This window comes from Xiphias gladius, chromosome 15 (assembly GCF_016859285.1).
Source record: "Xiphias gladius isolate SHS-SW01 ecotype Sanya breed wild chromosome 15, ASM1685928v1, whole genome shotgun sequence".
NCBI classification, from domain to species: Eukaryota; Metazoa; Chordata; class Actinopteri; order Istiophoriformes; family Xiphiidae; genus Xiphias; species Xiphias gladius.
This window is the reverse complement of record NC_053414.1, coordinates 12,991,944-13,009,200: the sequence shown is the minus strand read 5'-3', so window position 1 is coordinate 13,009,200 and position 17,257 is coordinate 12,991,944. Positions and strand designations below refer to the sequence as shown.

The window sequence follows — 17,257 nt, the reverse complement described above, 5'->3', positions numbered from 1 at the left end:
GGACTGTACTTCCCTCCAAAACCACATTGTTTTTTTTGTTATTTCTTGTCATTTCTGTTTTCGTATCAGTAAAACAAACAAAATACAACATTTTAATTAGTGAGCTTTAGAGCTGGTAGATATATTTTTGAACCTTGGAGAGAGCCAGGCTAGCTGCTTCCCCTTGCTTCCAGTCTTTGTGCTAAACTAAGCTAATCCTAGCTCCACATTCACGTACAGGCATGAGTGGTATCAGATCTAACTCTATGCAAGAAGCAACCGAGCGTTTCTCCCAAAATGGCGTTATTTGTCCCCTGACATCGTTGTGCACATTTACTGGCCTGGTTGCTCAAAGACAAAAACGAAGAATTCAGAATGAAGCATTCAAGTGAACTTCTGGATGTACCGGAGTTTCAGGTAGGCGATGATGAGGAAAAGGATCGACATAACAGTCAAAGCCACATGGTTCTCCCAAAGTCCCCAGGTGGTGTACTCTATACCCAGGTAGTCCAGATACTGCTCTCCTGTACATCTGAAATAAGTCATGTCCCACTTACAAATTATATAATTATTAATTTTCGTAGTTCATAAAGGTTTGTCAACTGGAATTATGCTTGTGAATGTAAAAATGTCAACTTTCAACATGAGTCACGGCGGACAAGCTGGATTGGAAATGTCTTCATTTGTTTCAGGGAAACAGATCATAGAGGTGGTACGAAACAGTAACACACGACCGGAGAATACACGGTATGAGGTTTACTCACGTCAGGCCAGCTGTGCTCACACCGCAGTTGGTCATTATAGCCGACGTGTTGGCATTTCGGATCACAGGCTGCTCGCAGAACTTCAAACCCACAAACTCATTGATCTTCAAGGCCTGGACGCAGACAGCACAGTCAGTGAATGCTGAGCAGAACAAAGCAAATACGGTGGATGTGACGACTACGTTTGTATGCTGAGCTGTCAGTGTTCAATGGAGGAATATGGAAGCAAATTAACTCTATATGATACATAAAAACAACACGGACCAAAAGTCACAATATTAAGATGCAAAATGAACACAAAGAGAAGACTACAAAGACACAAAAAATGAGCATAGAGAGACACAAAAACACCAAAAATTGACACAAAACAACTACAAAGTGATGCAAAGCGATCACAATGAGACAAAAAGTCTAAGCATTTTATAAAGGAAGGTTGGGAGCCTTTACCTGTCTCTGCCCAAAAGCCCATTTTTCTCCTAATCTGTCTATGTATTTAGGCCTTAGGGAGCAATCAGTTTTTAGGCAGCAGCAGGCTGCATTTTATCCGGTGCAATGGCTCAAAGGCAAAACAATCACGAGAAAGGTGCCCTCACACCAACTTGATTCATTTAGTACAGTGACGGTGTTACGACATAAAGTCTTCATCAGGTATATTTAGCACGTGACCATGAAGAAAGAAGTGAACATATTATATGAGCCTGTTAGATCAGCTGGGGCCAATCTACTGGCTGACAGATTGGTACACTTTGTACGTGCTGTATGTGTTGGCCAATAAGTAACAAGACATAGGAGTAGAGAAATGACAAAGATATGTTTGAGGTCATTTATAATAAGTGTCGCCATTAGAGTTTGTCCACCGGTGATGTCTGACATTTATTTTTGCAATGTAATATGTCTCTCTTAGTACATTTCTCGGTTAAGGATAAGTAAAGACATTTCAAAAGTAAATTCCAAAAAAAAAATTAAGGATCCAATAAGGATTATTGGATCTTGCAATTGTATCATCTCACAGTCTTTATCAGCAAAGAAAAACACAGTAACATGCAGTTTAAAGCCCTGGGAAAAGCTAGTAAGTGGACCTTGAGTTGACAATAGTTTGTCAAACTGCTATTCTATACCACAATAAAGAATAAACTTTCATGCTTGAAAAGAGGGGATCCCTATCAAAAGCGTTCTCCACATCGATATTGGTGTCGGCCACAGCAATCCCATATTGGTTGGGCTCTAATATTCATTTATACAGTGGCTGGTGTGTGATTTCAAACTTTGTATGTTTTAATTACTGTAAATGTTTTGGAGAAATTCCGTCTACATGCTGACATAAATGTTAGCAGACCTGTGTTTATTCAGATGATGTGTATCCAGTATATATGGACCGTCTTGGTCACACGCTGACTTTACCTGATGAAGACGTAATGTAGAAAGCGTCAAAGCTGCATCAAATAAATCTTTTGGCGGCATCAGTTCAGTGTGCAAGTACCGTTCTCTGGAACTATTAATACACAGTTCTCACTATTACTTTTCTTTAAATTTTGACTTACTGCGAGGCCGTAGCGAGGAATGCTGAAGTACTTCAGCCAAGCCAGCCAATCCATGATACTGGGTAGGTTCACCAGCAGACCGGAGAAAATCTAAAAACGCGACACAAACCCCAGTTATGGGCCTTTTTCACGGCAGACGTTTTGACACGCCGCTGCAGCACAAGCACGGGGGCTAATGCTCACGTTAATCGTTGGCTCACTGGCGCAGCTCATTATTAGTCACACCTGTGCCTTTCCTGCTATCCAACTTTATCTCGTCGATAGAATTAACCAGCTAAACACAAACTTGATCCACTGGACAGATCTGAAAGTTCGAAGTTAACGCTCAGTCCCTGATTCTTTAAAAACATCAAAGGTGGCATATGTTTGAGAAAACATGCTTTTTTCATTGATGAAAGGAAGAAGTGTTGTGTTTGGACATATACTGCACATAGATGATACAGTTCATTATAGTGTATGAAAAAGTTAAACTGGTGGGTTACTCATTACAAAAATTCTTCAAATCCACAGAATTGTATTTTAAATTCTAGTGGAGATCCAAATTTTAAAAAATCCAAACAAAGCTTGAATTTTGGGGGAAAAGTGTTTAAAATGATCCAAAAGTCATCCTGAATATTTCCATTTGACGAAAAAACACTGTTTAAATACTTCACTCAGAGTAAAAATCATATAGCTTCAATGAAGAGTTGGAACAGGCTGATAAAGAAAATACAGTATATATGATGCAGTCACGAGATTATTTTAACAACCTTAGAGATACAGTAGGAGAAAACTGGATATTAAGAGGTTTAATTGTACTTGAAACTTATGTATGTGCATCTCTTTGTTTTTTCTATGTTGCTGTGTCTCTCACCATCATGAAGACAAAGGTGATGGTCATGAAAATGTTGGCGAGAGCCACGACGCTCTGGTCGGCTGAGATGGCCATGGTCATGGCTGTGGCTGTATAGGCCACCAGAGTCACTGTCAGCGTGAAGACGAAAAAGGCCGCCACTGTGGACTTGAGCCCTGACGCAAACACAGGATTGTTTGAGGCTGAAATACTGAGCTGATATCTGCATTTAAACTCAAATTCTGATCTACGACTCAAAGATTCAAACTTTTAGTTTTCCACAGATCAATTAATTTATAGATCCGTTAGTCTTTACCGATCATAAAATAGACAATACAGCTGAAGATAACAGAGGTGATTGTGCGCAGAGTGATGTCAGACAGGATCTTTGAGAGGAAGTAGACGGACACTCTGTAGTAGCCACTGATGTACTCATGCCTGTCGAAAGAGAACACAAGGAGAAATCAAATACTGACCGTGAAACGTAACTCGGCAGACAGAGACCAAATTCATGTTGAATGGGGCACATGGGGGTTGTAGTTTGCTTGATGAAGCAAGCCTGGAGCCGTGTGACTGAGTGCTGGAGTTCCCCATTGGCCGTTGCTCTTTCGAAACAATATGGAGCAAACAGTTTCTGTTGCGTCGTCAGGGGGGCGTTTACAAGCAGTGTTTCCAATTTAGCAACTTTGCCGCTATATTTACTGACTTTTCAGACCCCTTAGCGACTTTTCTTCACAAAACGAGAGAGCGTGAGGTCGAGCTTTCCCTCTGCAGCAATACCTCTCTTTGCATCTCATTCAACTGACCCCACGTCAGCTGGCACAGATCTGAATGAGCTTCTGATTCTCTCTCTGAGTGATCATTTTTACAAGTAAATCTAACCGAAATCACAGCACAGCCGATTAACTTATGTGTCTGGGGATTTTGTCAGATGACGTCCTGGTTATAAAATCAGGATTCCAGGGACTGCTGGTTCACATGTGGTCTTAACGGGCTGCGTTCCCGTCACTATTTCATACTTGTTCCGTCGTCTGACAACAGAAAGAGAAAAACATGTAAATGAGAAAAGCTTTATCGAGAATTTGGCTCCATTAAAATACTTTATATGTGAGCGCAGACAGTATGAGAGAAGCAAACAGATTAAGGGCGGCCCAGCCACATACTAGGTTTTGACCTCGTCTTGTTTAAAAGGTTTTTCTAAATCTCCGGAAAATCAACAACAATCTAATATATTTATAATGTAGAAATATACAAACAGGTATTAAATAATTGTAAATTGGCTGAAATGGAAACAAAATTCTGCTGCAAGACATTCTGCTGTACGATGACGATGAAGATGAAAATGAAAATGAAGATTCTTAGACATGTAAAATCAATGCCAGATTTATTCTTGTTGTTTGTTTTCAGTCCTGATAAATGCCAAAGAAAACAGTGGTGTAACATCCTATCAAATGTTCAAATGCAAATAATAGACTAAAATCACTATTCTTTATTATACTACTTCTGCCAATGTATTATTAATATTTTTGTGTACTGCAGTCATCTGGGATCTGCTCTTAACCAACTTAAGAGACATGTTACTAACATTAAGGAGCGTTTTTAAGTCAAAACAAGTTTGATAAGTAGTTTTTATTCTGAAGTTTGTGAATAAGTGTAAAACCGAAAGATTTTTAATTTTATCTTTCACTTAGGTCAAAACTTTACTTTTAGCAGTTTGACAAATACGAGTCTCTGGTCTCTCTTGAAAAAAAGATTTTTATCTCCGTGAGACTTTAGCTGGTTGACTAGAGAAAGATGAAATGAACGACGGATTACGTACACAAACAGTTTCCTCTCAATGATGAAGAGCTCAGCTGCAGACACAGTGCTGAAACACTGGTTGGTGGTGATGAAGAAGAGGGCGCCCATCCTGTAAGAAACAACAAAACGAAATGTGGTCAATAAGTCTCTCTACGGCAACACAGTTTTGTATTTTGTTGCAAAGTCTTGATCTCATAACCCACACGTACAGTCGGTTCAGTTACAAATACTGGGTCCGAGTGTCCGAGAGCACACACATCTCAAAAGTGAAAACAAGGCCAGTCCTGTGCAGGAAGACGGAGCAAATGACAAAAAATGGGAACAAAAGAGTGCCTCTACATGCCTATTTTGCAAACTTCTTATCGTGGTTTCGGAATCCTGGATAAAGCCTCATTCCAGCTTTGAAAAACCTGGACATGCTGACCCTAACCCATTATTAGCTGCTGCACAGCTGGACGAACATGCCTGCTAGGAGCAAATTTTATATTTTTATATTACTCTTTTATATTACATTTTCTCCAACACACCGCAATAATTTGCAATCGTTTGTAATGTGAAAGTTCAATGTGTATTCTAGATTATACAGTAAGAACCAGCTAGACAGGCTTTAATATGATGTGTGGCTGTTCTCCCCTTTTTAATCTTTAATTACACAGTAAGAACAAGGTTGTTTACACCATTTTTCCCAAATTTCAGTTTTGTTTTCCTGCTCTGTACCTCAAAGGCAGCCAGTATTTAAAAACATACTTTTCAAACGTACCTTTCCTCTAAAATGGTGAAATGTTACCCCCTTGTTCTGTATAGTCTTGTTTTCTTGCACTGTACCTACATTTAAGGACCACTTGGAACCAGTAAGTCGTTTATTGGCACCTGATTCATACAACTATTGCATTATAAATTGTTACCAAAGTCACCAGTTCACATGACCTGTGGGTCTTTCTGACTATGGAAGGAAACCGGAGCACCCATAGGAAAACCCCACGCATACAGGCCACGACCAGCCAGTGGATTTTAACAGTATATTACAGAAACGTCATACACATACAGCAATTTGGGCTTCAGGGTCTTACTTGAGGACACTCTGACAGGACGGGAGGAGCTGGGGATCAAACCAGCAACACTACAAGTAATGGCCGTCCCACTCTAACCCCTGAGCTAAAGCATGCCACTGGATTGTGTCAGTGGGGTAAATCTTGTTTTTGTTTCATGTCTTTTGAAGGGAGGGTTATTTTCTTGTATTTGTTTCTCTTTTTCTCTTTTTGCTGTTTGCACTTTTTCGTACGTCAATCATTGCGTCCTTCCGTACACGTCACTTCTTGCTGGTCTTGTTGCATTTTAACGTACAGTGGAGTAAAGCACATTGAGTTTAGTCGTAAGGAAATGTGCAATGTATAAATAAAATCAACATGCTTTTTGTTTGCTTTAAATCCTGAGGCAGCATCTGATTGTCTGACAAAGAGGTGATTGTGGAGGGAGAGGCAGCAGCAATAAACTCTGTCACAGTACAGATTATGGCGCTACATGTGGTGTGGTCCATGTAAAACTACATGGACTTCAAAGTGTGTCTGCCATACTGCCTATGCATTGACCATGAATTTAATGACATTGGGTCCTTATATTCCACTGAACCATGCACAGAAACAAAAGAGAGAGAGCACTGAGATTTCTAATGTGCTTCACTGGGCTTGCAAAGTACCAGGTTGTGCCCAATAAAATACGGTAAGAGGATTAGCCATGCAGGAATTGCAGTACTTTTCACACTTCTCTATCAGAAGCAGTCACTGACTTGAAAACCTGAGCATGTATTAGGAAACATGTTGCATTAGTCAACGTGCCCATCCTGTACAGCCACATAATATTCTATGACAGAAAGGAAAGTAATCTAAATACTATATGTGTGTGCACATTATAATGACGTACAGACTGTAACATGTAGAAATGGCTTAAACTATGCTTTCAAAGAGTTAAGACTTTGTAGATACTGTAAAGGCGTAAAGGAATTTTTAAAATGCTGCCACAGAAAGAATAGAAATTTGGTGCATTTCCATCCGTTCAGCTGCCGTGCGGGCTTGATGTTTTCACAATACAAATAAAATCCACATTATCCTCAGTTTCTGTTCGTGTGAATGCATTGCACACAGCTACTTAAAGTACCAGACAGGAGCAAACGGTAAAAGTACAAACCACTTCCTACTGTAATGTTCTTTGCAATCAACACACCAACAACAGAAACACACCCAAGTAAAACCACAAAAAAAATGTGGCAAACCCACAGCAGCGATGTTTAAAATGTGCTGAACAGGTACTGCACAAGTGTAAAGGAATAACTGATCAGATTATAATGAGCATCATTACGTTAATAAAGTTGCAGCCGTTTGCCGTATCGTTGCCGTATTGTCATATTACTGTAATTTTTCCTCAAACATCTTATTTTTCTTCAATAGTTTTTTTTTACTTCAGGTATTTGCTCAGGTCTTATGTATATCAAAATATGCATATGCAATAGTCTAGAACTATTTGTTTCTAATTTGTTTGTTACACTTCATCTAGTTGGGCACCCCTGAGCACAGTGGAATAGAAATAGTTTTAAGAAAAAATTGTTTTTGAAAAAATTTAAGGTCTTTACCCATGAAGAAAATGGTAAGTCTCCATGATTAATATTATAATAAGTTTAGTTTCTCTAATGCTTCTTTAATAAACTTTCATCAATCCTGTCGAACCTATTGCTACCTGACGGATGGATAGTAGGCTGTGTCTGGGGGATGACTGCAGAAAAATCACAACATTATCATTTACTCAGAAATGCAGTTTTGTTGTTAATAATTATGTATTATGTATAAAATATTAGGATTAGGACATCTGCAGCGCGTATTTCAGCAGTTCTCTCACCTGTTCTGGATACCACTCTGATCATCTTTGACCCCGAAGAAAATGGCGCCTACGATGAGAGCGAGGAAAATGTGGACTCCCAGCTGCACAGACAAAAAGATGAGACATTTAGACAGCACAAGCAGAGACGAAAAGCTACGCAGTCCTGTTTGTAAAATTAGCATATATTAGCACGCGCAGGGTCAAAACTCTAGCTGTGCTTGTAAGAACAAATGTGTTGTCTGACCGATGGCTTTCGGATTGTCATCATACGACACTTAAGACTTTGCAAAGATCATTTGCCTGTTGTAAGGTGAAACAGAAGGGTGAGGTTTTTTTCCTGTAATTTTCTCCCTTTTGATAATAATCTTATCTGAATGTTCTTTGTGAAGTGTGAAGGCCACGAGACGAAACAAGTCTGTGTCGCAATAAAGTTGTTCTTAATGCTAATCTTAAGTGTTGCTGGAGTTTTTACCCTATAAGTCTGTTTTCTCTGCTCCATTGCAAAAAGGTCAAGTTGAGTCAGAACCCCCCGCCCCCCCATTTTAGTTGTGCCTATACACTCGTAGATGCCAGACATCTGCTTTGAGATTTAGATCAGTCAGAAACTGACTTGATCAAAGGTTTCATGGTCCTGAAACTTTTAGCTCTGAGGCTATTTGGAAGAAAAAGGCAAATGTTCGTGAGTGTGAAGGAATAAACTGACCCATGTGCAGTAATTCACTAATCCAGTTCCCCTGAATCTGGACTGTTATGATTTCTTTTTGAGGAATGAAAATCGAACCTATGCAATATCCTCAATGACAGAAAAGCCAGTGTTTTGGGGGATCAGGGGTCAAGTGGACACCCTGCTCATCCTCCGGACTGACCTTTCCGAGACATCAACCAGACCCGCTGGTGGGGGAAGATGACAGAAAAGAGTGAGAAAAGTGAAAGCGACACAAATTTTAATCCCAACAATTTACAGATTATGACAGGACTAAGCGGTTCCCAGGGTGAAGGGATAAGCTAATAAGGTTGAGCCTTTTTCACCTCATTCCCCTCAGCCCTTCATGTGAAAGCGGCACAGTGGAGGGATAGGTCATGACGCTATCATGTGATGAATCCCGGAGTGGGGCCAAGGGGCTTTGGCCAGATATGATATCAGTTCAGATCCTGGCCCAAAGAGGCAAGAGTGGGGTCACAACAGTCACCAAAGCCGATTACAGCACCCACGCCATCTAGAGCCCCTCTTGTAGGATTATTTTGACTTATTTAGGGCCAATTAGCTGTTAATAATTCTTAAAGTGAGAAGACTTCTGACGGCATTTTGCCGCCATAGGGTGACTAATGAGAGCATTAAGTCCTGACCCCTCCAAAGCGCTGTCTATGCTTCCTGTTGAGCACTGACACTGGTTATTTTCTGCTTTTTTCAATCTCTGGAGTGTTTGAACATAGTAAAGGTGATAGTGGTACAACATTATGTTTAAATAGTTGACATAAAAAACAGAAAGCTAAGAAGTTAATTAAGGATTCATCTGTCAGAGCCGTAGACTCGAGATATGGACCCGAGTCGCACCGGTAGGAATGAGTAGCGTTCGGAAAAGATACTGTTACCTAGGTAAAATATTAAGATTAAATCAGTTTATTCAATTCAGTCAATCAAGGTATATATGGAAATTCTCTTCTATTCTCTTCTATTTCAGGAAAAATTCTTTTACTGAAATTCTCTTCTTCCCCCATGTGGGGACAATTAAAAAGGGCTAGTTTGTTGATCGGTATAAACAAATTTGTTAATGGGATAATTTCACTTTTTTCACAATTCACTTTATTTTTCTGATATTGCCCCTTAAGCATCCAAGAGAATTTGTAATTTGGCCAGGGAATTATATGGATTTGTAAAATAAAAAAAACAAAACTCAAAAAACAATTATATCAGCCACTAGAAGATTAATTTTTCTCCGAAGCCCCTTATGTCTGGGTCCTGCCTGATTGCTTCTGCTAAGAGCTCAAATGCTAGAACGAAGAGCCCAGGGGACACGCGGCCCTGTCCTCTAGATCTACTCAAAGGAAAGGCAGATGTTATTTGACCATTTTCAGTAATTCTGGCTTGAGGATTTTTTTAATTGACGCAATTGACAAAAGAAGGTCCAAAACCCGACTTAGCCAAGACCTTGAACAAAAAAAGGCCTCTCGAGATCATCAAAAACCTTCTCAGCCTTCAAGAGTAACAGCCTAGCTTAGCTGGTGGGTGATTTTTTGTTTTTTTACTTCGGCAGAGCAAGACTGGTTGTTTCCCCGTTTTCGCACTTTATGCTAAGCTAAGCTAACAAGGTGCTTGCTTCTGCTACATATGTACTGTACAGATGTGAGATTGGTTTTGGTCTTCTCATCTAACTGTTTCTTTAATACTTTCCTGACTTCATATCCAGAACATGGACGATTTTCATCCCTGCAGCCGTGCAAATAATTAAACCTTAAACCTTTAACCTTAAACCTTAAATCGTTTCTGCTGTAGTTTTATTTCTCCTGATTAAGTCTCAAAGATTTGAGGCTTGAAGTTTACGATGACTTCTGTATTTTAAATGAGTAATGGGGATGTTTACCTGGGCAACAGATGTTTGTGGGTTTAACATGAGGTTCAGGAAAGTTCTTTTCAGCACCCAACGTAGCTGGTGGAAGAAGGAGCTGTTGTAGGTGATGGTGCGGGATTTCGGACGAGAGATACACTCCTTATCCTGGACGATGCGGTCCAGCTCGGCCCGCGTGTCGCTGGAGTAGCTGCAGTTCCTGTACTCCTCTATCAGGCGCTCCTCGATGCTCTGCCTGGAGCTGCTGAGCTCCTCAAAGTCCAAATCTGGCCACGCACACGGGAGGACAGTGATTTTAATGATGGAAATACTCAATACTACAATAGACACCAATAATCACATAAAGCATCAGATTGAATTTAAGGTGTGGAACTGGTAAATAAAGACTGTCCTAAGTCTATGAACACAAATGTAAAACTTGAGTCTGAACGTTAATTCTTGAACTTGGTAGTAATAGTAATAGTAGTAGTAGTCTGATAAAATTGTTAACTCAAGGTCCACTTACTAGCTATTTCCAGAACTTTCAGCCACATCCTGGGGTCCAGCATCATGATGATGCTGATTAAAATTAAATGAGTCCTTATCAGAGGTTCCATTAGGGCTGCAGCTAACTAATATTTTAGTTATCGATTAACCTGCATAGAATAATATCAGTTGGAAACACCTTGACAAAGACTAAATTATCTGGTTATCATCAAGTGAAATTTGCAAGGTAATGCACACATAATTTGTACAAAAAATGAACAAGTTTAAAAATTCATCCTATTATGAAGGCAAAAGACGTTATTAAATCTTGATCATAGTAATCATGGTTTGGTTTATAGATAAGACAAACGAGACGAGACGAGACAAGGGAAGATAAGATAACAGTTTTATCGATTCCCAGGTGGGGAAATTTGGAGCGTTACCTTCAGAGCCGTGCACTTTGGTCATGGTTGTAGCAGTGAAGTCTCCATTAATAACATCCAGGAAGAAGTCAGCTGGGTTGTTGTGGGGCTCACATGGATAGCCTGAAACAGACATCCCAAAGATCCATGTTTAATATCAATAAATGCCCGAAGTAATACTGAGAGTGACATTGCTTTTTTTTTTTTTAAATCTCCTATTTACCCATATAAGAATATAGTAGCTATACAATCATCTACATATACTGTATTTCCTAGTTAAATAAAACATTAAAAACATAAGGAAGAGTACAAAGATGTATGAGCATCTTGTGGTAATAATCAGTTTCAACAAAGTAGTCACCGATGTTGGCGAAGTAGTCCAAAGCATTCGGCGCTGGTCCGTGGTACACCATTTTGCCACTAACCAGCAAGGTCAGAGTGTCAAACAGTCTGTAGATGGAGTAGCGAGGTTGGTGGATGGACATAATTATGGTTCTTCCGTGACTGGCCATTCTGAAAACAGATACAGTACATTAAACGTTATACATAAATATTATACATAAATATATTACTTGTAAATACAATAAAGCAGCCGTCTATTTACAATGGGGATTTTCTGATGCAAACTGAACTCAATGAGATTAAAACTGATTAAAAAATGTCCCTTTTGAGTTTCAGAGCCAAAAAAATAATGGAGATATTCTTTGTGTTGTAGAGACACACTAACAACCTTCCATCAACATAAAAACTACATGAAACAAAGGCTGAAGTGTGTCCCTGGAATAATCATAAACATCTAAAGCATTTAATTGTGATCAGTTCGCAAATAAAGCGTAGGACATTCTGTGTTTTCATGAGTATTTTAAAATCTGTTAAATTTGATATTTGCTGAGGAGTCCCACAAGGATAGATCCTCGGACCTTTGCTTTTTTGCAAAAAAATTAAATGATAGTTCAGCAGTTACAAGTTGGCAGGAGTCAAATACGGAGTCAGGCCGGTCTGAGTGCTGCTGTTCTGTGGTGTGCTTTCATTTCATTTTAAGGTGGCATGCTGCTAAGATGTCTTTAAATTAGAGCGAGACAATTTCTAATTGCAGCAATAATGAAATGTAAAATGTAAATGTAAAAGCCAGAAACGAATGAATTGTGGAGTGGAATAAGATAAAAAGACACAATAGTAAATGGTATTTTAAAAAGAGTATCATTTAAAAGGCTATTCAAGCTTAATCTTGTAATTTCCTTTTTTAAAATTCAGTAAGTGATAAAAAAAAACAGAATTAGACAGAATTAGTAATAAGCAAATTTCATTAACTTTTTATTGTTATTAAATACAGTGGATTAATGTGTCAAAGAGTAAACAAAGCAGTAAACGAGCTCTTTCTAAACAGGTGGTCCTAAATGCAAGCTTAATCAAAACTCTCAATGTTCTTGCTTCATCTTTTCATCCACATGTTGCAAGTCAGAATGCTTCAGATGTCAAGAATCATCTGTTTAAAACACAACTTTATGCAATATTTTAGCTTAAAACATAAATCTAAAAAATGCATGAAAAAAGCAAAGAACTGTTGTTGCAATAAAAAACTATAGACTGGGACTAAAATGAGTTGATAGCGTAAACTATCAACTGTTGATGAAAAGTTTTTCGTTACCTTTTCAACAACAGCAAGACAGAGTTGGCAGTGCTGGCATCCAGTCCTGTGGTCGGTTCATCCAGGAAGAGAACTGAGGGATCAATAATCAGCTCCATGCCGATGTTCGTCCTCTTCCTCTCTCCGCCTGAGATTCCCCGGGTCATCTGTGTGCCCACCTGGTGGCAAACACCCATACAAGACCAACACCACAGGGATCAATCAGTCTGTCCTGACTCTCGCCTGATGCCTTGAAGGCTGACTCAGGCCTTTAGGCAGGAGGCTGATGAATAACTGAGACACTGTGGCCCCGTGCGTGTCTTAACCTTGGAGTCGGCCACTTTGGTGAGACCCAGTTCTTTGATGAGGTGATTGACTCGAGCCTCCTTCTCACTCTGTGGCACAGAGCTGGGCAGCCGCAGAGCTGCAGAAAAACGCAGATTCTCCCTCACAGTCAGGGTGCCCATAACCACGTCCTCCTGGGAGGGAGACAAGAGCTTGAGGTCAAAAGTCAGAGACTCGGAAGATCATTTTTTTGGTAGATTGTCCTTTTGTCCCGCTGTGCTGTGTTTTCCTGAAAATCTACATTTCCGCAGATCTGTAAAGCAGAGAACCACTCACCTAATAGTGTTTAGCAACTAGTAAACTCAACTCTGTATTTAAAGCTGTTATAATCAATATTTTTATATTAACGAGGGATCAAATGACTCAGTGTAATGTGAAATGGGGTTACACAGAGTGATGAACTCACAAAGAAATTTCCTCAACTTTACGGGGCTCTTTAGTTTCTACGCTACTTGCCCCAACACCAAACGGCAGACAAAGTTGCTAGAGGGTGAAAGTAGCGGAGCATTAGCAGTTAAAAGAGCCAGATATTTTCCTCTGGAGTTGGTGGAGACGAAACTAGAGAGTGAATATCAGACTTACATTCATCAGGTGGGCACAAACAAGACTCTAGATGAAAGCGAAAGTTGCTCCACATCTGCTGGATGTTTAAATATGCCACTGTTAGCTCACACGTTCACATGATAACATGTCAGTGTTGTGTTTACAGCTTTTTTACACTAACCCCCCAAGGGGCTGAAATTAAAAAAAAAAAAAGTTATTATTGCAGGTTTAAGTAACTGAAAGTAATTCAAATGCACCTGAACCACATAGCCAGAGAGGCACTTGAAGTTTGGAGGCTGTGGTGCTCCGTCAATGAGCACTTCTCCTGAGAGACCGGAAGGATCCTTCCTTGCAGCCAGAATATCCAAGAATCTTTGAAAAACAAAACAAAACAATATTTAATATATATACGATACATACACACTAGTTTGAATTTTTTTGTTGTTTGGAGATCGGTGCAATACGCACGAAGATTTTCCACTTCCAGTAGGTCCAAGAATAGCGTTCAGGCCAGGTCTCATAATCCCACTGAAAGACAATAACACTCAACTGTATGTAACCAATTTAACACGGATAAATGAATCTAGAGGCAAATATTGGGGCTTAATCGAATACTGGTCTGCATTTATTTCTAAGGTGCATAATCTAAGATTTTCACTTCACTGTATCAGTTTGCGATAAAAAAAATGAAGAGTGTTGAACAAAGTGGATTAATGTGGTTCTTGGACATGCGATGCAAGTTAGAAGAAATTAAATCATTTCCCTCGTGGCATTTTTTTCTAAATTGGTTTTCCTCCGTCATCACAAATTAAATGATGTTTTTGAAAGGCTTTTTTTTGCAGTTGTTACACATATATTGAACATTTCTTGAAAGCCGCAGACAAAAAAAACAAAACAACAAAAAACATCTATACCAATAAATGGCGTAAAGCCATTGAAAAGAATTCAAGGGAAAATCCTCTGTATTCAGGACAGTTACACAAAAGCACTAGAAAAGAATCAGCGATATAAAATGGAATTAAAAGACTGAATAGAAACCTGGCAGTGGATCACGTGATGGTGTTTAATTCGTTTCCCTGGCAGACTGCTCTTTAGTGCATCAGAGAGATTATATGCAAGAAACCATGCTTAATATCATATAATTAACACTGAGGCGGGAAAAGGCCCAAAAACTTGTGTGAAATTATTCATTCTTCCATGGGAAATGTCAGCTGTATTTAATACCATCAGAAAGAAACCACTGTAAGAGTCTATTCACTATTGTCCTACTTTGGATAAGGATAAAGTGGGCTATATTCAATTGACATGAAGAAATGCTGCTTTTATTTTTACTGTAACATGGTCCCACAAAATTAAGAGACTTAAGAAAAAAAAATTGCAATAAATCTCATAAATATTGAGCCAAAAATTGTCAATTTCGCTATTTCTTTCTGGAGGGAAAGGAACCAAAAATCTCCAGATTCATTAAATATTTTGTCCTGTTGTCTGAGAAAAGTTCAAATAAATGAGCGACAATGTGAAATATCACTATCTTTAACAATTTAATACAATTTCATTTCTACTGAACTCTCTGAGTAAACGAGTAGAGAAAACAGCACCTGACCAGTGTTCAAGTACCTATGGATTGCTATGTAAATGTGTGTCTAGAGTAACTAAGGACTACTTTTGCTTTTCTTCAACAGCTTTGTGCCTGAATTTTAGGATGTGAGCGACAAGAAAACAGAGAACGACAGGTGCATAAAGAGAAAGACACAACTGACAAAGACGCACGAGAAACACGGACAACCAAACGGACACCGAGCGGGTACGGGTTTTACAACTGACTTGAGGTCCGCCAGTATTTCCCTGGGACTGGTTTTCCTTTTGCAGAAGAAGCCACTCTTCAGCTGCACTTTGTACTGGATGTTGTGGAAGCTCACGGTGGATTCACACGGCTGCTTGTTCTGGTCCGCGGCTGCGACGACCTTTGACCCGGCCGTCCCGTTGGTGCCGACATCTTCCATCATTGCAATGTTGACGTGATTGGCTCTCTCCATTGTCCTCTGCAGCGAGCACCTTGCCAAATGACAGTGATCGGATAGAAATCAGTCTTTTTTTTTTTTAACCGATTTGTTACATACTGATATGATGCGGAAATGATACAGACATGAATAGAGAAGGTATTTCAGGGTTTCCCACAGTGTTTCAGAGCCTAAAACAAAGACTACATCCACAAAAATAATCAAATATTAACGCACTTTTATGACATAAAGCAACAATATAAGTAATACTCTGTTATAAGTATGTCCTGCTTTCAAAATCCCACCAAAGAGAAAGTAAAAAAGTATTATCAAATAATTATACTTGAGATAAAAATTAATAAATTTCAGAGGGTAAATGGTTCTTGTTAGTGAAACTGCTAATTATTCATAGACCTATGAAACGTAAGAAGAGGTCCCAGGTAGAAAATGCTTTCGACGGGGCCAGGTTACAAGCCTAAAAGGTAGGAAACATATTGTTTAATCTTTAATAACGTGTTGTATTGTATGAGCTTGTCATTTGGTTTTTTTTTTTTTTTTAATGTAAAATCTTCATCTGAAAGATAACCAGTGAATACAACTGTCAGATAAATGTAGTGGAGTAAAAAGTACAATATTTCCCTCTAAAATGCGGAGGAGAAGGATTATAAAGTAGCATGAAATGGATTTACCCAAATAAAGCAGAGGTACCTCAATACTGAATTTAAGCACAGCACTTGAGTAAATGTCACTGTCCACCGCTTGTGTGTGGCTGTTGTGTAAATTGAATGAAAAGATGTGATGCACCAGGATCTGGGTGGATTACAGTTACTCAGCTAAAAAAAAAGTCCTTCTCCAACAGGTGATCGGGGAGTAAACCACACCGGGTGCTGCCTAGGCACAGCTGGTTATGGCTTAAACTTCATTAGGAAAAACAATGCAACGACAACGAGTCTCTGTTTGGGTCTGAGTCTCTGAAATTTTTGCCCGAACAATATTCCCAAAACCAGCGCGGACAAATATTGTTTGAAAATGCTGTCAAGTAAAATCCAGAAGGAAAAGCCTGCGAGTTGTCTTATTTAAATAGTATTCAACAACCATATTCCAAAAAGTAGTCACCAGCATCAGAGAAAGAAGTTACAACCTCAGAGGAAATGTCACATTTTTGGGCCTGGGAATTCAACAGCTCCAGGTTCTTGAATGCACTAAAAACCCTTTGGGAAAGGCCAAATCCAGTAAAGAGAAAGCTGCCGGTCATCACCTTATATTCCAAGCAGACGTTTACTGGCGTTTCACACAAACGGTGTGATTACAAAACGAGAAAACAAAACCAAAAAACTGAGCCATCATGAACAGAAACCTGTGTTCATGGCAAGAGTTTTACCTCTGCGAAAGCAACTCACAAGAGGTTTGAGGCTGTAGGTTCAAACGCTCCTTCAAATAGACTTCCCGAGATCTCTCATGGCTCCGTACATGAAAACATCCATGATGAATTAACTACAAG

At 39.3% G+C, this 17,257-nt stretch overlaps 1 protein-coding gene across 1 annotated transcript; it reads right to left on the bottom strand.

Annotated features, from left to right (window-relative positions):
- Window positions 1-60: 60 nt before the first annotated feature.
- On the bottom strand, window positions 61-15,792 carry LOC120800361 (broad substrate specificity ATP-binding cassette transporter ABCG2-like). The gene is made up of 15 exons (XM_040146428.1): window positions 15,581-15,792; window positions 14,225-14,284; window positions 14,014-14,128; window positions 13,195-13,347; window positions 12,890-13,047; window positions 11,603-11,754; window positions 11,263-11,364; window positions 10,370-10,620; window positions 7,806-7,888; window positions 4,936-5,025; window positions 3,433-3,554; window positions 3,138-3,292; window positions 2,285-2,374; window positions 744-856; window positions 61-511 (listed from the first exon to the last, which is right to left on the bottom strand). The coding sequence occupies exons 1-15, from the start codon at window positions 15,790-15,792 to the stop codon at window positions 364-366; spliced, it is 2,004 nt and encodes a 667-aa protein (XP_040002362.1). The 3' UTR covers window positions 61-363.
- Window positions 15,793-17,257: the final 1,465 nt, after the last annotated feature.